Raw genomic sequence first — 24,623 nt, 5'->3', positions numbered from 1 at the left:
TTGTTTTTTTATATACTGCCTTTAAATGTAGAATAAGTATTTTGCTAGGTTGGTATTAAGACAGTACGTGTGTGTGTATGCATACAGGTGCACCAAGGACTGAACCCAAAGACTGCAGCACTCTGAGCATGAGCTCTGCCAATGGAGTTATACCTCCCAACTCAGGGGCTCTTTCGGTTAGATATTTATGGAGACAATTTTGAGAAAGAATTCCATTCTTTTGAAAGTGTAGAGTATTTATCAATTTGAACGTGTGCCTGGAGCTGACAATGTCTTTAAATTTAATAACGACTTTAGATCTAAAAGAATATTTTCTTCTGTTAACGAACTGTTCCCTCAAATCACTACTTCATTTGATTCGAATTTATTAACATAGAATTGAGCAAGACATTGCACAAATAATTTTAATTTGTTTTATGGCCAGTTTCATATTTCATTATTATGCAATTTCTTGTTGCTTCGATTTTGATTAAAATTTTAGTATACTTTTTTAAAAAAGTGTACTAATCAAGTTTGATATTGTTCTACTTTAATTCCTTAATTCCTGCTTCTACATTCAGCAATTTTCTTCTTCCATGGCTATACCTTACTTCGCCTAAACTCTCCTCTTATTCCCGCTCCTGTTGCTCCGCACAGCTGAACTGCACTAACCCGCGCCCGTGCCGGTCTCCAGGCTCCATCCAACACCCCGCAGACCTGCGCCACCCAGCGGTTGGATCCCAGAGGGGCGTGGCCTCCGGAGCCGCAAGGCCCCCTGGGAAGCACAGTCCCGAGCGCGCGAGCGGGACTCTGGGAAATGTAGTTCTGCGAGGACACTTCCGCTGTCGGGCCGCGTTCACCTCGGCGCTGGGGGGCCTGAGGTCAGGGTGAACGGAGCAGGGGCGGGTGGCGAGGAGGCTGAGCGTGGGGTGGCCTCGGCGTCTGACCTGCTCTCGACGTGACCCCACGCACAGAAACCGTTCTGATTCAGGCGCGCGGAATCCGCGGGAGGCCCCCAGCGCTTGCTCAGCCAGGGCCGGGATTCCGGAGAGGCCCTGAGGTGGGCGTCGCGGGGCGGGGCGGGGCGGAGGACGGCTGGGCTCTCTGCCATGGCTGCCTGTTGAGTGAGTGTGGATGGATGACTGGGAGACACCTGAGGGTTGGACACAGGTGCATCTGAAAACCACAGTCTGTTACTGAGGGGTGAGTGTTCGAACCCCGCGGGAGACTCGTGGGCGACTCCTTGGACAGCCGTTGGGGGTCACTCCTTGGGGCTGGGGTCCAGTGCATCTGCGGCCTGGCGACTGTGTCCATTAGGTTTCTTTGTAGGTTAACCAAGACTCTGGTGGTCAATGATTTGCATGCCTCTGGGTGCTTGTTTGCAGGCCGGATGGGATGCATTCTACGGCTTTTCTGATGGATCTCTTTTGGATGTTTCATTAAGTGAAAGTCCTGTTGGTTGTGAAGACATTGGGTTTTACTTGAGCTCTATGCTCCTGAAAAACAGCAGAGGTTAAGAAATCTCCAGGAAAAGGCTCACTGCAAAGAAGCTCCTTTCGCACACGTCCTACCTAGGTAAGTCTTGAGGGTGCCTTTGTTTACCTGTGATAGACCAAACACGGATCCTCTGCATTTTCATTCTTTGCCTCAGCAGTGATTAGTGATTTCCCCATGGATCAGGGAACACTAAAAGCTGGTTAGCAAACATGGATTGTTCTTTCCTCCCATTCCATGAACTTTGGCCCTCATCCAGCCACTCCTGACAGCAGGCAGAGTCTCTGATTTGCATCCTGTTCACCTAATCCTTTCATCCTACTTTGCCTCACCTGGTTCTTTCTAAATTCCTTTACTCCTTGCTCTAAAGAAACTGCTTTGTAAAGATGCTTCTAGATCTGAGGACCTCAGTATCCTCTCTATTGTGGTCCCCATTTCCTCTTCCTATCCCGCAATAATACCCTTGGAGTTAAGTATCCTTACTCTGGATTTGTTTATCTTCCATTGATTGCTGTTTTAGGGGAGGTGAGTGACTGGGTTTCTTCTCTAGGCTGTGTTTGAGGATTCTTTGATGGAGGCATCAGGAATCTAGACAATGTGTGGATATAAGTCAGTGTTGGTTTGGTGGGGGTTGTAAGTGGACAGTGGGGGTTGGAGCATCTTAGTGTCAGTTGTGTGCAAGGTGGCCATCAGAAGAGCCTGTGAAGCTGCCAGTGAATGGTGAGTGAACATGGAATGAATTAGAATGTGCAGGAGAGTGCTTGTGGACCCTGTAGGATAAGGGGTTGGGTGTCCCTTGGGGGTTCAATGACTGGAGACTGGTGGCAATAAAAGCTAGCAAGGCTGAGGATGTCAGTGATGAGGAGCTCTGTGAGAACCACACTAAGGCAACTGTCAGGGCAGGTGAATGGGTCCTGGAGGAGAGTGGTTGGAGTTCTTGGAGCCCCTTGAGACTTACCGAGACAGGGATTTGACTAACTTGGTTCTAGTCAGTGAATGGACAAAGTTGGCAGAGATTATCAAATGAATCCTGGGTAACCCTATAATTGGAGCCTCAGTGCTGTAGGGATGACTCTGGGGCTGCCATGGAACCAAGTGATTGAGAGCCCAGTGTGACTTAAAAATGACTGACACACCAGCCAGGTGTGGTGGTACATACCTGCTGTAATCCCAGCAGCTCGGGAGGCTGAGGCAGGAGGATCACAAGTTCAGTGCCAGCCTGAGCAACTTAGCAAACCCCTGTCTCAAAAGAAATGGTGGGGGGGCTAAGGATATAGCTCAGTGACAGAGCACCCCTGGGTTCAGTTCCCAGGTCCACAAAAAATAAAAATTAAAAATAAGGGAATGGCCAAAACCAGGGGCGAGTGAGTAGGGGCATGGGTGCTCTGCTTGAGCATGTGCTGGAGGATCAGGAATGAAGCTTGTCCTGTGCATGTCTCACTGAGGGGAGGGCAGGGAAGTTTTGAGTCCCATTGACTCAAGAGGTGATTGGTACCTGACAGGTGAGTAATGAGGGTCTGTAAGGAGAAACGAGGAAAGTTTGTGGGGTTTTGTATTTGGGTGGCCTGTGGGAGTGTATGACTAATGTGCCTGTAGGTGCCTGTGATAGGTGTGGGCTGGGTGGAGTGAGAAGTCGGTGAGAGGGAAGGTTGGGGAACCTCCTAGCTTGTTTGTCATTGGAGTGAGCCATTGCAGAATTGGAAGTAGTGATCTCTGGTCATGTGATACATGATGCCACTCCTGTGCCAGTCGCAGTTCAGCGGTTGAGTGTTTTAGATACTGGCTATTATAAGGCCACTGAGAGTCATTGAAGAGCTTATAATACGTGTCATTGAAGGCCCTGGAAGGGTGAGAGAATATGGGACTATGCAATTAATAATTGTTGGTCTGTGGAGGTTGAGGGGACACTGGGGCAAGTGATAGTGAAATTTATTATGATCTAGAGGTTTACAGAGGGGCCTGTTGGGTTGAGTGATTTGCAGAGCTCTTGGGATGTAGAACTGGAGGATTCTCAGGTGGTCACTAGGAGGGATGCGTGGGATCCCATGTTTGTGGTTTGGAGGCAGGACCATGTGGGCATTGGTCATGTGTGGGCCCAGGCAAGCCTCTCACAGGTAACTTCTGTTAAATAACCATACTTTTTTTTTGTACTCTGGCCCCTCGTTGCAGCTTGTGACTGTTGACCAGGAACTGCTTTGACTTGACTGTTTCCTTGTTAATAGTTACAGTGACTCCACTGGCTTCAGGGTCTTGCCTTCTGTGACTTGCACCTTGCTAGTTATACCCCATTGTCTGTTCTATCCATGGCCACTTCCAACTCCAGCCCTCTTCATTGAGGACCTTGGTTGGTGTGGTCTTCCCACAACATTCCATAGCTGCCTCTCTGGAAGAGATATGTGGGGACCTCAGCCACAGCCTTCTCTGTGTTATTTGAGGCACAAACAGGACAGAGAGCCCATGCTGTAAGTCTTCTTGCTTAGTTTAACCTGTTTTATGGAAAGGTGCCTGCTGACCCCTTGGTGTGTGGTCATCCCTGCTAGACTGCACTCTTCTTGCTTGTGGAGACTGAGCTGTGGGCTTGCTGTGGACTGCTTCTGCACAGGAACTTTGGGTATGGTCACCATCATGCCTGGACCACCAGAGCACACAGCAGGTGTCGACTGCAAGTGCTGGACAGTTTTGGTGGCAGGTTTGTTATGTGAGGTAAAGTTCCGTCCCTCTTGTCCCCAAGCTTATGGGGTAGGGCTTTTTTCAACATTTTCTTTCAGGTTTATTCTTCTGAAGAAAGTGACTTCCCTGCACAGCCCTGAGCCCTTGAAGTCTTTGATTCTGATGCCACATCTGGTTGAACATAAGTGACTTGGTCCACAGTAGTGAAGAAACTTAAACTCCGTTTGTCTGCATCAGGATGTGGGGGATTTTTGGTTAATTTGTTTAGTTTATTGTGCTTATTTTAAGTCTTGTTCTCTCTTTTCCAGTAGTTCTGCCTAAACTGATATGAAATGTGTAACTTGTGATCTTTTATAAAGTGGTTTTTGGTTTTGTTGTTTTTTGTATTTGTTTTGCAATAATGGGGATTGAACCCAAGGCCTCATGCATGTTGGAGAAGCACTTTACCACTGAGCTACATCCCTAGCTCATCTTGAACTAATAGCCACTTTCTGAGTACCATCCTGCCTGTCTGTAAATGAGTTGCACTTTACCTTATAGCATCTAGGGCAAATAATTTCATTTGAATTAATGAATTATTTCCTACCCCTAGGAAACACTGCTGCAGAAAGAGTGAGTCTTCCTCTTTGGATTTCCAGAATCCCTTCATGTCTTGCTGACCAGTTTCCTGTAGGACTGCTCCTGCTGGGGGTGTTTGCTTGGACAAAGGAGGTAAGCAGCTTCATTCTCGCACTTACAGGTGAGCACCAGGGCTGTTACATGCAGTGTGGTAGAGATGTGGCCCAGATGCAGGCCACGCTTAGAAGACATGCCAGAAGCCCAGACTCCCTCCTGTTTCTTAGCCCACAACCCTGATAGTGTCTTCCAAATACCTAGTCTGAGATTTTATAAGATCTGAGTTCCCAGAAAGAGAAAACTAAGATTTAGGTGCCCAGACTGATGACCTCATCTAAAATAACATTTCTGCTGCATCCACAGGCCATTCCTCTTAGAAACAAGACTATTCATGTGAGATAAGCTGACAGAGACTTCAAGAATGAGAATACATTCTTAGTTTCCAGACCTTTGACCAAAGGCCTCTCTCCAGAGTCAGAATAGAGAGAAGTCAAAAACAGCAGGTTTCCTGAGAGCAGCAGAAAATGATTGAGTCACAGGTGAGTTATTGTTTATCTTTAGCAGTTTTTTTTCTGTGGATGTGATGAGGCTTACAGGAATCTTTACAACAAACAGAAAAGAACTAAATACATTTAAATCATAATTAAAGATAAATTACAAACTTGGGAAAGATGATGTCAAAAGGCAGCACAATGTCGATTATAGAGTCATACAGAAGTCTAAAGTTGGAAGATAGGTAAATAAGACACAGGTTCCTCAGTTGACATAGAGGTAAGCAGCAGGCTTTTCTCATATTCCCAAAAGCTACAGCAGAAAGGGAACCAGGAGTAGTGACAGTGCTCTCCATGGGAAGGAATAGGCAGACCAAGTTCTTGAGAAGCACACACTTCCTAATGACTACAATGAGCAAGCACTCTGATAACTCTTTAAATAAGTGGCTTGGTGGAGAGCACCCTGTAATAGCATATTTTCCAGGATGGTTCCTTACAAGTTCCTTGGTATAAGCTAAGGGCATGAACCTAAGGAATGCAGGACACCATTGCTCAGAGACTGAAGCAGGGACATGTCCTAGCTAGATGCTGGTTTCGGGAAGGATGCTGAGTCACTTGGCAGAGTTGACTCACAGACTTTCACTGGGTCACTGTAAGTACTTTCGCAGTTGTAACGTTTGTGCTACTGTTGGCAGAGGTGTAGGCCAGCCATTTCTAGTTCTCGGCCACCTCGCCTTCCTTTCACTTTCATTCTTTCCCTTCCTTCTTTTCTTTATTTTTCTTAAAAATTTCATCATTCAAATAAAAGTGCAAGAAGGTTCACGTTTTCTTACTTTTGAAGTTCATTTGTGTGCTGGAAGCTCAGCTAAGCTGCCCTAGCTGAGCTGCTGGGCGTCGGAGTCATCAGAGAAAGCCACAGGCTTCACAGAGAGTAAGAGCAGCGCCATCCCTCACCTCTGAGGTGGAAGGCAGGAGCCCAAGCAAGTGCCCTTCCCCTGAGGTGGCATGCAAGTCAGGTCAGGTTTGTGCACACAGATGTGGGGTCTTCTTAAGCCACTGCTGAGGGAGCCCTGAACAGAAGGCTCCCTATGCTGTTCCTTTGCCAAAAGGCACCCCTTTTCTTGTGTATTCCTCAGTCCTGGATCGGTTGGTCCATCTGTTGTATACGGTCTGATGCATCGCGTAATTTTACCTTTTCCAGAATGTCATGTAAGTGATATGCATGTGTGTGTGTGTGTGTGTTGCATGTGTGTGTGTGTGTGTGTGTGTGTGTATATATATATTTTTTTTTTTTAATTTTTTTTTTTTTTTTGGTGGTGCTGGGATTGAACCCAGGGTCTTGTGCATGCAAGGCAAGCACTTTACCAACTGAGCTATATCCCCAGCCCCTATGTAAGTGGTATTGAAAGTATGTAACTGAGCCGGGGATTGGGGAGCATGCCTGTAGTCCTGGTGGCTTGGGAGGTTGAGGTGGGAGGATCACTTCTGCCCATGAGTTCAAGACCAGCCTGGGCAGCATAGCAAGAACTCTCTCAAAAGAAACAAAACAGAAACAGCACATAGCCATTCCACACTGCCTCTTCAATCATAGCACCTGCTTTTGGAAGGGCATTGTGGTTGCTGACGCCTGTTAACAGTTAGGAATAATGCATTCTTTTGCATGTAGGTTTGAATGTGAGTGTTCTGTTCACCTGGGCAAACACCAAGGAGTGTGACTTTGGGGTTCTGTGACAAATGTGTTCATCTCTATGAGCTGCTGCCAAAGTCTCCAACATGTTTCCAGGGTTGCCATGCATTTTACATTCCGACCATGGCAAGTGGAATTCCTGTTGCTCACATCCTCACCAGCATTCATCATTTTTTTAACATGTTGCCTTTTGTGCATACTAGTCTCTTGCTATGATTTTAATTTGCATTTTTTCTTGACAAATGGCATCAAATATCTTTTCATGACTGGGCCTACATGAAATCTGTAATATGTTCAGGGAGAAGTGGTCTCCATGCATGGAACACGTGTCTTTCCATTACGTCATGCTCTTTGATTTCTCTCATCTCCACTTGGTAACACACAGATCCTGCTCCTGTGTTGCCATGTCCGTAGTTTGGTACCTGACTGTTCTGGGTGCTGTTGTAAATGGCCCTTTAAGACCTGCTCTATTCCCTTTGTTCACTGATGGTGTGCAGGGAGCCACTGGCTTAGGTGAAATACCCTCTTATTTTCTAGCATCAATGAGTTCACTAGTCTGTTCCAGGAGGTGGTACGTATACAGACAGGCATGACAGATTTTTTTGGTGTTTTATACATGGACGAACATGTCATCTATGAATAGGGGTTTTGTTGTTTGTTTGTTTGTTTGTTTTTTTACTTTTTGTTTCTTTTTCTATACTAGACTATCTAGGGCTCAGTACAGTGTTGAATAGGAACCATGCAAGACACCTTTCCTGCTGTCTCCTGAGCATTCAGTCTCACCATCAGATATGTTATTAGCTGTATGTTTTCCATATATCATTTATTTGGTTATGGAATTTCCTTTACAGTCCTTGGTTGTTGATTTGTGTACGTGTGTACATGTGTATGGGTGTGTGGTGTGGGGAAATCAAACCCTGGCCTTCATGTATGCTAAGCATACCCTTTACCACTAGTCTATACCCCCAGTCCCTGATTGATTGATTTCTTGTTGTTCTGTGCTCTACAGACATTAAGGTACATCCCCATCCTTTTTAATATTTTGGTTTGGTTTGGTCACATTAGGTTTACAGGGTCTTGCTGAGTTGCTGAGGATGGCCTAGAACTTGTGATCCTCCTGCCTCAATCTGTCCAGTAGCTGGAGTTACAGGTGTACACCACCATACCCAGCATTTCTAGTTTTTGTTTTGTTTTGTTTTGTTATTGGGGATTGAATTTAAGAGTGCTCTACCACTAAGCTGTACCCCTAGCCCTTTGCACTTTTTATTTTGAGACAGTCTTAAGTTGCTCAGGGCCATGCTGAATTACTGAAGCTGGCTTCAAACTTGTGATCCTGCTGCCTGCTCCTTCTTCTGAGTTGCTAGGGTTACAGGCAGGCACTACTATGCCCAACACTGCTAATTTTTTAAGGTAAATTTTGGGGATATTGATTTTAGGTCTTTTTCTTTTCAAATATATGAGTATTTTTCTTACCTAATTTTCTTTAAGCATTGTTTTAACTATGTCACACAATATTTGACATGTTATCTTTTCATTCAGTTTAGAGTGATTTTGTAATATTCCTATGATTTCCCATTTTACCTGTGGCTTACTCACATTTATGTGGCTTTGGAGACGTTCCAAATATACGTTATTGATTTTCAGTTAATTTTATCATAGTCCAAGAATGCACTTTGTTTGATTTCTTTTAAGATAGTTATGGGTTGTCTTATGGCAACATATACACTGGGGGGTGCTTGCTTAGCTCTTGTGGACTGAGTGTTCTGTACAAGTCAGTTAGGTCAAGTCAGCCCAACTGCAGGCCATCTGCATCCTTTTTGATTTTCTGACTGCATGTTTTTTCCATTCCTGAGAAAGGAGAGCTGACTTCTGTTGTTGTGACTGTTCTTGCCTTGTGTGTTTTGAGGTTCTGTTGTTAGGTGTATACACAGTCAGAGTCAATGTGTGTTCTTTGAGAATCAACCCTTTTATCATTTGAAGTGTTCTTTATCCCTGATAATCCTACTTTTTCTTTGGCATTTAATAATGTTTTTCTTGAGGTCTACTGCCTAATGTTTAAAAACATGCCAGCTGCTTATTTTTTATATGTTATGACCTTTTTATATCTTTTATATTCAAACTGGTTTTGTCATTAATGGGTATCACTTTTAGACAGCATATAGTTGGAGTGCTTTATATATTCATTTTCTGTGACTTTGTTTCACTATGCATTTCTTCTAATATATTTTCCAGCTCCCTCTTTCCCCATGCATCTTTGCATCTGGTGTACTCTAAGTTGATTCTTCATTTCATGTCCATTTCACATCCATATTTTATTTTTTGGAGTTCTGTTTGGTTCTTCATCAAATATGCTTACTCAATTGTATACTCTTTTCTTTTTCTTTCTTTCTTTTTTTCCTTTTGGTTCTGGGGATTGAACCCAAGGGTACTCTACCACCAAGCTTCATCCACAGTATGTTTTATTTTTTGTTTTGAGACAGGATCTCAAACTTGTGATCCTCCTGCCTCTCAGCCTCCTGGGTTGCTGGGATCACCGGTGTGTGTCAACCGTTTTGGTCCTGTTTCACATTTTCATTGACCTCTTTTATTTCTCTGAATATACTATGGAAATATATTTCATGTTCTTTTCTGATATTTCAAACACTCATATCCTCATGGGTTTCAACTCTTGTTTTTAAGATGGGTCTCAGTCATGATACTTTGTTTCTCTGTGCATTCTGGTTCCTGCTTTACTCTGCACTCATTTTTCTGATGCTTTGTTTCAAGAAGCGCCTGGATACCTTTCTCTAGATAGAATGTGCATTCCTTGGAGACTCTTTCACCCTTTTCTCATGCTAACAACCAATTTCTTTTAATTCCGCTTTCACTATTCCTATGACATAGTACCTCTATGGACTCACTTTTTATCGCATTAACATTACATCCTACACCCCTCCCCATCCTCTTTGTCCACCATTAGAAATTGTGGTCATTATTGCACACCTATTGTTTTTGCTATAGCTAATAATCGAACTCATCTTTGTTTATTAAGACGTACTGTTAATATCTTAATAGGGACTATATGGGTTAAGGATGCATATTGTTTGTATCGTGTGTTGCTAATATTCATCTCCCACTTTGAGGTGAGGTGTTGGAAACCTGCAGGGTCACTATAAGTCTAAAGAGGGGAACTGCAATACCTCAGATTTGTCGCCGCCCACGGCAACAATCCCGTGGATATTTGTTACCGCCTGCAGCAACAATTGTGCGGGTATTTATCGGAGGTGGACTGGAAATAAACTACTTCTATTTCTGTGCTGCTTCTTTGCTTGCTTGCTTATTCCCTAGCTTATTGAGGAAAAAGAGGCTTGCTTGATTTTAGAGGAAGAGAAACTTTGAAAGATAGACTTTGCTTATAGAGGAAGTTTTAGAGAAAGAGAGGCTTGCTACGCTTATCAGAGATCTATTTCTTCTTAGAGTTCTGCTGCTTCTTCTTAGAGGTAGGTCCCGCATCCTGTGAACTAAAGGTGCATACTCTCTGAGGTGCTTCTTATGATGCATCCCGCGTACTGCGACCTGTGATCTACGACCTAGAGATGTGTTCTCAGTTCTCCGCTCTACGATCTGCCTTCTGCCGCTGCCTGCTGCTTACTGCTTGCTGCTGCTTCTCTCTGCTAGCTGCTTTTTCTCTCTGCTAGCTGCTTCTTCTTTCTTTCTACCTACTGCCCGCTTATATTCCCTCCAGGAGACGGAGGGCGGGGCCACGCCAGTTGAGATCAGGCGAGGAGCCAGCTGCCCTATCACGGCAAAGGTTAAAACGAGCAGGCCCGAGCAGGAGCACTCGGGAACACCTGTGCACGCGTTGTGTGCATGGACTTAATTGAATATGGCCAATGATAAATCACCTGGGTGTGCTTATATTAATCAACCTCCTCACTGCCGATGTGATCAAAAGAACCTCCGGCTGGCCGCCAGGCGCCATCCCAGCACAGCCCACATGGCACAGCCCCCAACAAGATTCGCACTGCTAGAGGGGAAGATACACAAGCAACATGAAATAACAAGGGAAGAAATTGTCCCAAACAAACCTAAATAGAATGTGCCTTTGGCTCTGCAGATGCCTGATGTACTGCCTAAAGCCACTTTCTCTGTTGAGGTTTTTGCAAAGTACATCTGTTCTGTGCACTTAGTCTACACTCCCACGTAGGTCTAGCTCGTTGCTGGACGTTCTCAGGAAACAGTTTTTCACTCTTCCCTGTAGCACCAAGATTTGAGGCAAGAAATCAATTTTCTTTGATGTTAATTTCTTCAGTCCAAAGCTAAGTGACCCTTTTCTTGCTCCGCCTCACCAGGGAAGGCATGCTCTCAGGTCTGTTCTTGGGGCTTGCTCTCAGCTTTTCTCCTTTCTTCTTTACCTTGGTAGCTGCATTCCCATTCCCATTCCCCTCAGTCAGACCCAGGTGGCCTCTGCCTGCTCTGGCCCACCATCCTCCAGGACCCTCCCTGTGTTCCTGCACACTCCTGGCAGCCCATGAAACACTCTTGTTTTCATGACCTCACTCCTGCCGCTGCCCCTGGGATGTCCCCTTCAATCACCTGCTCGACCTTTCTGAGACCTGTGGTCCGTGGGGAGCCTCACCTGCCAGTGTCCTCACGCCGTGCTTGTGCCCTGTTGTGTCCCCTCCCCTGCACATGCTTGTTTCATAGCCCTGTGCACCTCGCTGCCTCTGCCGAGAGTCTAAAAGGGTTGGAAACAGGACTTTTCCCCACTTGCCTTCATATTTTAGTGCCTGCTACAGTTCCTAGCTGCTCAACGTTTATGTTTACAAGATACCTATAAGAGCTGACTGGTTGTTCTTACTTGGGAGCAGAACTGCCTCTAGAAGGAGGACTGGTTTGGTCTTCACAGAGGCTTAAGTGTGACTATCACTCAGCAGGGAGGCCAGGCACCAGGTCTGACAGCCCTGGGACATTCCTGTTCAGTTGACAGTCTTCTCCAATACCCATGGCACTTCTTTGAGAACCACTGTACTTGTTTAGAGACAACCCATTCCAATTTCTGATTCCTTGATAGGTAGATGGATGAATGAATTCACCATGATGAATAGTTGAATAACATTTTTCTTTCTAATATCCTATTAGTTATCCATTGCTGATAACAAATCACCCCAAAGCTCAGTGACTGAAACTGTCAAGCATTCACCTGGTAGTGCTGTGGCTTGTGGATCTGCCAGGGCTCTGGAGGTGCTGGGAGAGATGATCCCTTCCAGGCACACCACGTTGATCTTGCCACATGACTGCCTCACAGCCTGGCTGCTAGACACCCCCAAGGAATCACCTAATCTGGAAGTGGCATCCACCTCTGTGCCTTCTGTTTGGTGGAAGTGAGTCAGGAGGGGAAGATGCACAAAGCACTATGCCTGGTGTCACTGGGCCACTCCATGGCTGCTGTCACATAGAAGAGGGCCTGTGTTCTGCACAGCCTCATGGGACCACTGCAGACTTGCAGGGATTGTGCTTTTCAGATATCATTTGAGGACGTGACTGTGGACTTCACGTTGGAGGAGTGGCAGCTGCTTACCCCAACTCAGAGGAGCCTGTACAGAGATGTGATGCTGGAGAACTACAGCAGCCTGGTCTTCCTGGGTGAGAGTCTCTTCTGGAATTAACCATGTCTAGCTGGGCCTCTGGGTATTTGCTGATTTGATATGCATTTCAGATGCCAAAGACTCCTTGATTCCAATACCAGATTGAAAGGTGTTTAGTCCCTGCTTTATTTCAGAGCATTTGTAATAAGACATTCTTCAAGGTACCCTCAACTCAAGCATCTGGGTCCAAGTCCTTTGTTTCCAATCTCCAGGTTACCAAGTCATTAAACCTGATGCCATTTTCAAGCTGAACCAAGAGGAGCCCTGGACAGTATATGAAGAAATCTTATACCCAAACTTTTCAGGTAAGAAATCATGAGGTATATTGGAAACAGTAAAAATTAAATCTCAGGGTTTTGGCAATAGGTACGTACTTTTGAAATGTTGCTTGTAAACTGTTCGAAGTTCCTGAATCTTTGGAGTTGACTCAAGACTAGTGACGTGAGTTCCTCACAATTTTTACTTCTCATGTTCTGCACCCTGGCCTGCTGTGTGCAGTTTAGATGGAACACGCCTCCCGTACAGTGACACGTACTTGTGGCCACGCGTTGAGGACCTGCTTCCTTGGGTGAAGAGTTCTTCCCACCTTCCTTTTTCTCCTTTGCCTTCTTCCCACCTTCGGGCCATCCTACAGCAGTGGGCTTTGATCCTCCTCCTTACGAATTCGTGACTTTTAGCCAGGTGTGGTGGTGCATGCCTGTAATCCCAGCAGCTCAGGAGACTGAGGCAGGAGAATCACAAATTCAAAGCCAGCCTCAGCCATGTAGTGAGTCTCTAAGAAACCCATTAAGAACCTGTCTCTAAAAGAAAAGGACTGGGGATGTGCCAAAGTGGTTAAGTACCCCTGAGTTCAATCCTCAGTACCAAAAAAAAAAGAGAGAAAAAAAAGAAAAAAAAAAAAAAAAAGATTCATAACATTTTTTCATTTTAAATAGCATGGACACTTTCAAGTCCATTTTAATCTAGAACTCCTTTGAGTTATTACTTTCCTTCCTCTAATTTGACAGATTTGGGCTTTTTTCCCTTTGGAAATTCAATTGGTATGTCATTATTGACTTTTTACAAGATTTCTCATTTAATTTACCAGTATGAGGAAAACTTGAACTAACGAATGACATTACTGCTCTCCCAGATGCCAGACACCATTGCCTAGGTGATCGTCCAACCAAGAGTCTCCCACCTTTCTGAGTCCTGCTCAAAGCATGCACACTGCCTCAGCTTTTAATTCAGTAAAAACATGCCCATACAGACGCAGCACAATTGAAAACAGGAAAATAAGATCCACAGGGGTTTCAGAGAAACTAACTTAAAGTGGGCCAAGCATCATATACAGAGCCGATCAGGCTCAATATGCTCAGACCTGGGTAAGGTTCTATTGTGTTTTTAAACCAGAGAGTGGAAGGCTGTGAGAGTGGGTGTAGAACAGAACTGAACACTGACACGTGAGAAGACCGCCTCCTCTTTCTTTGGCAGCCCTGCCTTCGAGGCTGGCCTCTCACATGCCTCGCTTGTCCCCTGGCAGGCCGGCAGGATCGGCCCTGCTCTCCTGTGTGAGGTTAAGCTCCATGGGCACTGGAGAGCAGCAGCACACAACAGTGCCTCCTGGAGCCCCTCTGCTGTGCCGGGAGCATTTGGACGCATCTCTTCCTCAGTGCCACCCACACGTTTCTCCTGCCTGTGGGCCTTTGGTGGGGGTGTGCTCTCCCCAGGTGGACACTGCTCCCTCTGGTTGCTGGTTGAGCTCTTCTTTCTCCCCGCAGTGGATGCTCCTTGACTCCTAGCCTTATCTGAAACCTTGGCCTGCTGAGCACCCATGTTATAGGAACTCAGGCCTGTTCAGACTTGATTGGGAATTCCTGAAACTGTTAGGTCCTAAGGTTAGGGAGATGGCCAGGAACTTACTAATCTCTGTCCTATGTAAAATTTGTGATACAGTTGTTAAATATTATGGAGGCAGGTAAGGCAGGATCTTTTTTTTTCTTTTCTTTTTTTTTAGTACTGGGGATTGAACCTAGGGATTCTCTACCACTGAACCACATCCCTGGCCCTTTTTTATATTTTATTAGAGACAGGGTCTCACTGAGTTGCTTAGGGCCTTGCTGAGTTGCTAAGGCTATCTTGAAACCCACGATCTTCCTGCCTCAGCCTCCCAAGTCGCTAGGATTACAGATGTGCACCGCTGCACCAGGCTCCTTTTACTTATTTTTTTGAGATAGGATTTTGCTAAGTTGCCCTCACATTGGTGATCTTCCTGCCTCACACTGGTGATCTTCCTACCTTAGCCTCCCCAGGCACTGAGATCACAGGGTGTGCCATCATGCCCAGTGAGGATCTTTCTTTTTCTCTTTTTTTCTTTTTTCTGTTATGGGGATTCAACCCAAGGGTGCTTTACCACTGAGCCATATCCACAGCCTTTTTTTATTGTTTTTATTTTGAGACAGGGTCTTGCTAAGTTGCTTAGGGCCTCACCAAGTTGCTGAGTCTGACTTTGAACTTGGAATCTTCCAAACTTAGCCTCCCTGGGGTTACAGATGTGTGCCACTGTGCCCAATGGGATCTTTCTTATTGATCAAATATCTGTTCAATACAAGGATTAACCTTGTATTAACCTACCCTGGGAAGAACTTCAAATCACAAATGTCTAGGTCTAGGCCCACTCCTGTGGGGTCTAGCAGGTCTGGGTATGTATAGTCTGGGAAAGCTGCAGTGGTAGATTTTATGTTCCCCCATTAATTTAGAACCACCACTGTTATATGGAATGACAGGACTTGGAAGAATATAAGAGTCATAAAACAACCATCCAGGAGCATAGAATTTAGCATAAAAGAAAATACAAAACTATATGGTATTCATAATTGAGTACAGAGTTCATGATCAGAATCAGTACTACAAGAAGGAGCTGCTTTAGAAGCTCAGTGAGTGGACTGTTTATCCACACACACTGAGGCTTGTTATGTGCTGTGCAGCGGCGCACTAGGGAAATACCAGTGAGAACAACCACCTACCCCAACCTGTGTGGAGTTGACGTTCTACAGGGAGAAACAGAAGTAGAGGATCACCAATTTGATAAGTACCATGCATGAAATAAACAGGATATTTGTTAGTGTACTATCAAAGTGATGTTTACATCTGAATGAGCCAGGCCTGCTGGAAAACTGGGAAGAGCCTGACAAATATAAGGAATGGAACATGCAAAGGACCTGCAGACAGAAAATGTCTTTGCGATCAAAAAAGTGAGACTATTGTGAGATAGAATCGAAGAGGTTGAAGCAAACAAGTTGTACAGGACATGCATCAAAGGTTTCAAGTAGAGATGAAAAGACCCAATTAAATTTTTGTAAAGGTGACTGGATGCTGAGTAGAGGCGAGAATCAGAAGCTGGACTCCCATTTAGGAAGTAGGTCATTTTGGAACCAGGATATAATGAGCTTTATGTGGGGCAGTGTGTGACAGAAACAGAGGGAGAGATCCATGTATACTGCTGAATAACACTAGCAGCAGTCCACCTGTTTTCCCAAATGACATGTTTTTATTTATCTTAAGAATTTTTGAAAGGATTGAACTATTTAATATTGCTTGATATCAGGTAGCTCATTAATTTTAATAAATATATTTCTTAATATTGCTTTTGATTTTAATTTGAAATTATTATTTTTCTTCTTACATTTCACAAAACAACTTGTTTTAAACTGTTCAAGTGGATCTCTCCCTTCATGTGTCTGCACCTGACTCTTCTGATCTCCAGAGTTCTTTCTGTTGTCTCTCATCTCATTGTACTGTGTGAATATCACTAATGCACAAAACATCAAGTGTTCCTCTTATTCTCCTCCACATCAGCAGCTCTAATTGACTCTTCCTCTGAAATTCTGATGTCTGAGAATTAGATGAGATGCCCCACAAAAAAAAATTCTTAAGAAAAAAGAGTACTCTCTTTATATTTAGAACCTCACCAAATCTTTCATCTTGCCGAATACCTCCTGGGAATACTACCTCCCAGTTGCTATAAAGGTCATCAGTAAGCAGACCTTTAAAAGATCACTTTAAATATTCAGTAAGCAGCCCTGTGATGGAATTCACAAGTACGTGTACCTGTAGGGTGATAAAAGGTTGTACTAATGGTATGCAAGACAGTTCTTGTGATTTGGGAATAATTTCCATTTATAACGTTATATAGATTCCATGTGTAGATTATGATTCAGTTATAGATCCAACGTAAAAGGGCTGAACGTCAAGAAACGTTCATGTAGGCTCTGGAGAACTCGCAGATAATTCCAGAAAGTGGTGCCAGTGGTGGAGGGGCCAGGAGGCGATGGCCGAGTGGCTGTCTTGCATGCAGAGGTTTCCAGTGCAGCAGTGACACAGGTGTCGGTGCTTTCCAGAGTGAAGGACCTCCCACCTGTGCTCGGCGCTGGCTGAGTCCGTCTCTCGTATGTTCAGCAGTGCCACCAACTCGTCCTTTCTATTGCTGTTCCCATTTCCAGCACATTCTGAGGCTCTCTGATGGTGGTGTTCTTGTCATTTTCCATAACCTGCAGCTGACAAAGTTCCAGATGTAAAGTAGAAAATCACAGATTATTGCACAATTTTGACATTTGTAATTCTAGCTAATTAGAATTCGTAATTCTAATTATAATGGAAACACCTGTTTCCATTTCCATTAAAGATCTCAGTGCCCAGTGCATAGACAGTAATTATGGGTCTCACTGTGTTCATGAGGATGGTCACTGAGGAAGTGACACAGTGTGACTCTTTTTCCCCCTTTTTAGAAGTCTGGCTAGACAGTGATTCTAAAATATGGCATCAAGATAATCAAGACAAGCTTGAAAGTATGGAGAAAGACCATGGATATGATGTTTTGGGGAAAGTATTTAATTCAGGCATGAACTTTGTTCACTTAGGAATGAGACTCCATAACAGTGGCAGAGGTGAAAAAAGTTTGAAACATCCTTTTGACTTTCTTATTCCAAAAACTAACTATGGCAGAAATAAATTTGATGAACTCAGCGAGGAATTACTGTTCTGTGTAAAACCTGACAGAGCCTTTGGAGAGGTAAAATACTGTGATTACAGTAAACACAGAAGAACTAGCAGCAAGGAGGCAAGGCTCCTTACGGCTTGTAGGACACAAATGGGGGTCTGTTTGTGCTTTGAATGTGGCAGAATTTTCAACAGGAAGTCACAGCTGACCGTTCACCAGAGAACTCACACAGGAGAGAAGCCCTATCTGTGCAGTGAGTGTGGGAAGGCCTTCTCACAGAAGTCCCTGCTCACTGTGCACCAGCGGACACACTCAGGGGAAAGGCCATACGGGTGTGGCGAGTGTCAGAAGGCTTTCAGCAGGAAGTCCCTGCTTGTGCTGCATCAGAGAACTCACACTGGAGAGAAGCCCTACGGGTGCAGCGAGTGTACAAAGGCCTTCAGCAGGAAGTCCCAGCTCAAAAGGCATCAGATGGTTCATGCGGTCGAAAAGCCCTATGGTTGCAGTGACTGTGGGAAGGCTTTTTCCCAGAAAGTGAAACTCATCACACACCAGAGGATGCACACAGGAGAAAAGCCCCACGAATGCAACGACTGTGGGAGAGCCTTCTGTTGGAGGTCACAGCTCCTTACTCATCAGAGGGCTCATACTGGTAAGAAGCCTTACGTGTGTAGTGAGTGTAAGAGAGCCTTCAGCAGGAACTCACTCCTCATTCGGCATCAGAGAATTCACACAGGAGAGAAGCCCTACGCATGCAGGGAATGTGGTGAAGCCTTCATCAGAAAGCCACAGCTGATTAAGCACCAGATAACCCACACTGGAGAGAAGAGCCATCAGTGCCACAATTGTGGAGAGGCCTTCTTCAAGAAGTCAGAGCTGGTTCGGCATCAGAAAGTCCACTCTGGAGAGAAGCCCTACAGATGTGTGGAATGTGGGAAGACCTTCTTTGGAAAGTCACAGCTCCTAACCCACCAGAGAACACACACTGGGGAGAAACCATACAGCTGCAGAGAGTGTGGGAAGGCCTTCACCCAGAAGTCAAGCCTGATATCTCATCAGAGAACACACACCGGCGAGAAGCCCTACAAGTGCAATGAGTGCGGGAAAACCTTCAGTGAGAAGTCCAGTCTCATTCATCATCAGAGAACCCATACTGGAGAAAAACCATTTGAATGCAGTGAGTGCAGGAAAGCATTTGCCTGGAAGCCACAGCTGCTCAGGCACCAGAGAATCCACACAGGGGAAAAGCCCTATGAATGCAGTGAATGTGGGAAAGCCTTTGTTCAGAAAGTGCAGCTCATTAAGCATCAGAGAAACCACACGGGAGAGAAAACCCACGGGTGCAGTGATTGTGCAAAAGCTTTCTTCGAGAAAGCACAGCTTATCATCCATCAGAGAATTCATACAGGAGAGAGGCCCTATGAGTGTGGCGAATGTGGGAAATCGTTCACCAGAAAGTCCCATCTCATGAGGCACCAGAGGAACCACACAGCAGGCAAAGGCTATGCACGCAGTGAGTGTGGAGGCATCTTCAGCAGCAGGTTGCAACTCACGACCCACCAGAGAGACCACACAGCCCCGACACCGCATGAGTGCTTCGAGGGCCGGCCCCTGCCTGCCATCAGATGTCCCCACTGAGGACACATAGAAGAGACCCCTTTTGAGATAGCAGCTGCTGAAAACACACTGGCAGGGAGTTGAGTCATGAGAGCTTTCTAGAAGAGTGTTTGAAAAACTGATGGTGTGGAAAAACCTTCTCCCAGAGGACCCTGTGGGGCACACTGCAAGGATGAGCCAAGCTGGAAGTGGGTTGGCAGCAGCCTCTGTCGGAGGTATTGAGGATTCACATTTAGAGACTTCAACAGGGAAAACTATGGAAGCAAACCCACAGGAGGCAGAGGTGTCATCAGAAAGGACACTCACAGGAAGGAGGTGCTGGAGGTTGCGTCTTGGAGATCCCACATGAGGAATTCTGGTGTCTGAGAGGCACAACCCTACTGAAGTAATTCTGCCAGGAAGCTGTGTTCATTGTCTAGGAATTATCACAAAAAGCTATCAGTTTTAAACAGGTGTGTCTGCTGAAGTGTGAAGACTTCTGCTTTCTTTTCAGTGTGTGGTTCAGTAACTAGTATCAGATTAATGCTCCTGACTTAAACAGCTATTTGTACAGAAGCCTTTTCTTTTTTTAATTTATGTTTTTAATTGATACATAGTAATCGTATGTATTTGTGGGTTACAGTATGGCTTTACAATACATGAATACAATGTGTAATGATCTGATCGGGCATATCTGTAATTAGCATCTGTTACCTCAGACTTTATATTTCTTGTGCTGGGAACATTCAGTATCCTATTTATTATTTTGAAATATTCAAATTGCTAATTGTTGCCAGGTGCAATGGTGCACACCTGTTACCCATAAACACAGAAGGCCGAGGCAAGATGATCACAAGCTTGAGGCCAGCTTGGATCTCACAATTAAAAATGGAAAAGGGAGGGTGTGGCTCAGTGGTAGAGTGCCCCTGGTTTCCATCCACAATTCTGCAGAGATGGCTAATCATCGTCACCATAGTCAACCTCCTGTGCTCCAGAACATCAGCAGTTAGTCCTCCTGTCCAGTTACACACCTGGGCCCATTAGCCACCCTCTCTCTGCTTCCCCACCTCCACTCTTTCGGGCTCTGGTAACCTATTCTGGTCTCTGCTCCCTTGACATTAAACTTGGCTTCTGCGTGTGGTGTTGTCTCTCAGCGCCTGACTTTTTCACTTAACATAATGATCTGCAGTTCTAATCCTGTTGCTGCAAACAACAGCAGTGCTTTCATTCTCTTATGCCTGAATAATATCCTGTTGTGCACACATACCACATTTTCTTTCAGTGACGGACACCTACATTGATTCCACATCTTAGCCAGTGATGATTTTGGACATGTGACAAGTGCGCCTGTGGTCTCTGGCATAACTAGACAGATGGAGAGCAGCCTGTGATTGCCCAACCTGCTGCCAATGGCCATTTCCAGGTTGCTGCACAGGGAAGGGGCCAAGTACAGCCTTGCTGACATGAAGGGAAGGATTCCCACGGGGGCACAGTAGCTAGAGTTTGCAGGTGAATAGTGGGAGGGGTGCTTTGCAGAGAGGGGCTCTTAATATCTGAAGGGATCCCTGACTCCTGTGGCTTACTCAGGATTTGCACATCTGTGGGAAATCTGGGAACAGCTGGAGCCGTGCAAGGCAGGGGCAGTTCAGGATTCCAGTGGCTAGAGAGAAATGGCTGGTGACACTCGGGCAGCAGGGGGGCTCACAGAAGAACCTTGTTTAGTAGAGGACTGACTAGCCCTATCTTACAAGCTACCCTGGACCCATAAAATCTGCCACACAAGGAAACAAGAAAATGTGACTCATAACCAAAAGAAACCTCAATAGAAACATGCCCAGAAAAGATAAAGGTGATGGAATCATTGGACAAGGATACTTAAAATAGTTACAAATGAAACATAATTACCTATCATAGTTATATATAAAACACACCTGGGTGTGGTCGAGCACACCTGTAGTTCCAGCTGTTTGGGAGACTGAGACAGGAGGACAGCAAATCTGAGACATCCTAGCAACCTAGAATGACACTTTCTGATAGTAAATTTAGTGAAGGGCTGGGTTGTATCTCAGTGGTAGAGAGTTTGCCTAATGTGTGAGGCCCTGGATTCCCTCCCTAGCACTGCAAAAAGACAACAATTTCAAAGGGAAATCATTCACAGGAACAAAGCAGAGCAGGGTGTGTGGTCAGGGCTGTACAAGCTGGAAAACAAGGAAACAGAAATTTAAATTACTGAAAGGGAACCCAGCAGCAAACTCTGCAACCTAGAATTCTGGTTCTATCAAAAACATCTATGAAATATGGAGACAACACGAAGCCGCCTCAGTCAGAAGACTGTACCACAGGTTGACCATCCATAGGAGACACTGAGGGAAGCTCTGGGCAGCAGGGAACGGTACAGAGTGGAAATGTGGATCTGTGCAGGGATCATGATTCCTGGGAATGGTGAAGAGTGGGCAGATGAAGCACTTCAGAATACTCGGAGAGGAGAGTTGACAGCCTGCATAGTGACAGCGACTCAGCGTGTGAGATGGTGAGAAGTGACGTGTTTTGTGACATAGCACTTGGGTGACCCTTAAGGACAGTTGAACACAGCTGGGCACAGCAGCTACACCTGTGCTCCTGGCTATGCGGGAGGCTGAGGCAGGGGAGCAGAAACTCAAAGAAGAGAAAGGGCTCAGTCCCCATTGCTGCTGGGAAGAGTAGCTGAGTGGCCCACATCAGCCGAGCCGGGAGCTGCTCCTGGGCTCTGGTGGGTCCTGTTCAGCAGCCACACTCAGGAGTCCTAGGTATTGTACATCGTTCATGCGCTGATTGCTTTCTGCCTCTCCAGGTCCATTTTCCCCTCTCATTTGCACCCCAGAGTTTGTCTTCTAGGGATGACTCTGCTGGTTTTTCTTCTCAGGTTTGAACAATGTGAGGTCCTGGCAGCCGGTCAGGGTGGAGGGCTGAGGCCACAGGTGCCCCTCCTGCTCCCTGCTTGGCTTCGTGGTTCATGGCCTTTGTGGCTGTGGTCCCTCTTCGGCTGAAGATTTCCCCACCTCTCCTCCTTGCCCTCAGACTTAGGGTGAATACTGCCCTGGGTGCCCATGACTGGTTCGGTTTGAGTTTGGACACGTCTGTGGATCGTCCCTTTATCAGACATCCTCGGGTTGGTATTGAGCGTGTGTGTGTGGTACTGGGGCACTCTACCTAGGGAGCTCTACCACTGACCTACATCACCAGTACTTTTTGGCTGGCCTTGTGATCCTCCTGCCTCAGCCTCTAAGGTAGCAGGATGACAGGCCTGTGCCACTATGCCCAGCCTTGAGTTGGTTTTTCTGCATTGTGTTAAATAATGAGCACTAAGATTGTGAGAGCATTAGCTCTGCTACCTGTGCCTCAAGGACACAGACTGACATCTGTCAAGATTTCATACTCCAGATTATCAGTATTTTCTATTTGTATTTTAACAGTGCAGTAGAAATTATAACAAATATGAAAAAAAAAATTTTTTTGCGTACGTTTATGGCTCTGGAGACTGTTACCATCTGTTACCAATATAAACAGGCTTGCAGTTATTACTGAACCCCTCTTTGGTAACAGAAAACAAAACATTTATAAAGTCTTACACTACCTCTGGGCTAGCCACACCTACAGGAAGTCCTGCTACTTGGCTGCATGAGCCTGGACTAGGACCAAGATCCGCTGTCACCCAGGTTCTGGAAGTCACCCAGTATGGCTAGAAGGTCCTGTCTGCTTTCTGCTGTTCCTTATGTGCAGCTCATGTGGTCTCTGCCAGTCCTCAGTTACCATCTTCCCCTCTCACATGCTGCCAGAAAGAATCTCATCTTCTTTGAGAGTGAACCGGGGTTGCTTCACTCACGGTCCCTGGAGCTTACTGCTGGGCTAACGTAGACTGCCAGTGAGTACCTCCCTGCGTGGCATCCCTTCCCTCGACTCCATGTCCTCTCCAGCCCTCTGAGGCACCTGAGGTCCCTACCCCCTGGACTCCCACGTCTGTGCTTCTGAAGCAGACTGACATAGGCCTCTTGTTGGACAGCACCAGGAAGTGCAGGCAGTCTATGTTCATGAACTTGTGTGTCACTCTGTTTCTGAGGGATTAAATAAACGTTTTTTGAGTTTTGGGCATGTGTAGGACACAGCATTGAGTTATCTGTAATTGAGCTTTGTAGTCCATGTTACAATCTGTGTAGGGTGGTTTTTATCAGGATTCTCCCATGGCTGCCTTCCTTTACAGCGAAGTGGAGTCCCCCTCCCATTATCTTAACCAGTTCTATCTCTTGAAGTGTGTCAAGACTTCAAGTAGGCAGTATAATTTTTTTCTTTTTTCTTTCTTTCTTTTTTTTTTTTTTTTTTTTTTTTTTTTTGGTACTGGGAATTGAACCCAGGAGCACTGTGCCACTGAGCTACATCCACAGCTCATTTTATTTTTTATTCTGAGATAGAGTCTCACTGATTTTCTGAGGATGGCCTTGAACTTACAAACTTCCTGCCTCAGCCTCCCAAGTCACTAAGATTACAGGCATGTACCATCACACCCAGTAGTCAATATAACCTCTCATGGATATCTCAAAAGATAAAATTCAACCAAATTACACCTGAAGTCTGCTTTCCTCTGCAAATTCCCACCCAACATCACACACCCACTGCCAGGTCAACTTGTGTGCTGTAGGAAGTATTGGGCTTGTTTTGAGACCAGGTCTAGGCATTTGGTGATGCTACTTAAAACTCTTTCTTTTCCTTATGAGCTCTTTGCACACAGTTTTACTTTACTGCATCCAGGTGTCTTAACATTTTGTCATCAAGAATGTTACTTTCAGAAGGCAAAGAGTAAACTAGAACACCAAATGCATTTAAACAACACCTAAGTTATTAGAGATGTCCAGTTATTAGAGATGCTAAGTTATTAGAGAATGTAATTATAGAAGCATTCACAGGAAAGAGGAAAGGAAAAGAGAAATACAAGGAAGTGACATTAGTAATTTGAGGTTCTCATTTAAAGCAGTCCTATTTTGAAAAAATACTCCAAGGGCCAGGAGTGGAGCTCAGCGTTAGTGTGTACACTTAGCGTGTGTGAGACTCTGGATTCAGTCCCCAGCACCGAAAATAAGTAAATAGTAAAATAAACATATTCACAAACCCAGATCAAGGACTGGGGATGTAACTGAGTGGTAGAGCACAAGGATCTAGTTCAATCCCCAGTATGGCAAAAATAAGAAATAAAAAAAAAATTAAGATAAAAAAATCAAGATCAGACTCAGGATAAGGTGCAGTGGGACTGAATTAACTTTTCAGTGTCCATTGGAGGGTCATCCAGTGCAGGAGCATTTAATCACTGCAGTACCTGGGAGCAGTGGTGTAGCACCTGTAGTCCCAACACTGATGAGTCTGAGGCAAGAAGACCACTGGAGCCCAGAATTAGTGACCCGCCTAGGTACCACGTTGAGATCATATCTAAAATAAACAGGGTGGGGATGTGGCTTAGT

At 45.3% G+C, this 24,623-nt stretch overlaps 1 protein-coding gene across 3 annotated transcripts; it reads left to right on the top strand.

The window, feature by feature from the left end:
- Positions 1–817: 817 nt before the first annotated feature.
- Positions 818–23,439, top strand: Znf605 (zinc finger protein 605). 3 transcript variants are annotated; one of them, XM_047561979.1, is made up of 8 exons: positions 818–1,039; positions 1,365–1,554; positions 4,736–4,854; positions 5,122–5,297; positions 6,386–6,458; positions 12,441–12,561; positions 12,776–12,868; positions 17,462–23,439. In XM_047561979.1, the coding sequence occupies exons 5-8, from the start codon at positions 6,423–6,425 to the stop codon at positions 19,177–19,179; spliced, it is 1,968 nt and encodes a 655-aa protein (XP_047417935.1). In that variant the 5' UTR covers positions 818–1,039; positions 1,365–1,554; positions 4,736–4,854; positions 5,122–5,297; positions 6,386–6,422; the 3' UTR covers positions 19,180–23,439. The 3 variants fall into 3 exon arrangements, with proteins under 3 accessions (XP_047417935.1, XP_047417932.1, XP_047417933.1); XM_047561976.1 differs by having other exon boundaries at positions 17,330–23,439; XM_047561977.1 differs by lacking the exon at positions 6,386–6,458 and having other exon boundaries at positions 17,330–23,439.
- Positions 23,440–24,623: the final 1,184 nt, after the last annotated feature.

This window comes from Sciurus carolinensis, chromosome 8, assembly GCF_902686445.1.
Source record: "Sciurus carolinensis chromosome 8, mSciCar1.2, whole genome shotgun sequence".
Taxonomy (NCBI): Eukaryota; Metazoa; Chordata; class Mammalia; order Rodentia; family Sciuridae; genus Sciurus; species Sciurus carolinensis.
Note: the sequence above shows the minus strand (reverse complement) of the source record. Positions and strands in the feature narration are given on the sequence as shown.

What these genes read in the sequence shown, in the direction of transcription:
- Znf605 (XM_047561976.1), top strand. Translation starts at nt 6,423, where the DNA reads ATGCATCGCGTAATTTTACCTTTTCCAGAATGTCAT. An exon ending in TACCTTTTCCAGAATGTCAT is followed by an intron (nt 6,459 to 12,440) that starts GTAAGTGATATG and finishes TGTGCTTTTCAG; the next exon opens with ATATCATTTGAGGACGTGAC. An exon ending in CAGCAGCCTGGTCTTCCTGG is followed by an intron (nt 12,562 to 12,775) that starts GTGAGAGTCTCT and finishes TCCAATCTCCAG; the next exon opens with GTTACCAAGTCATTAAACCT.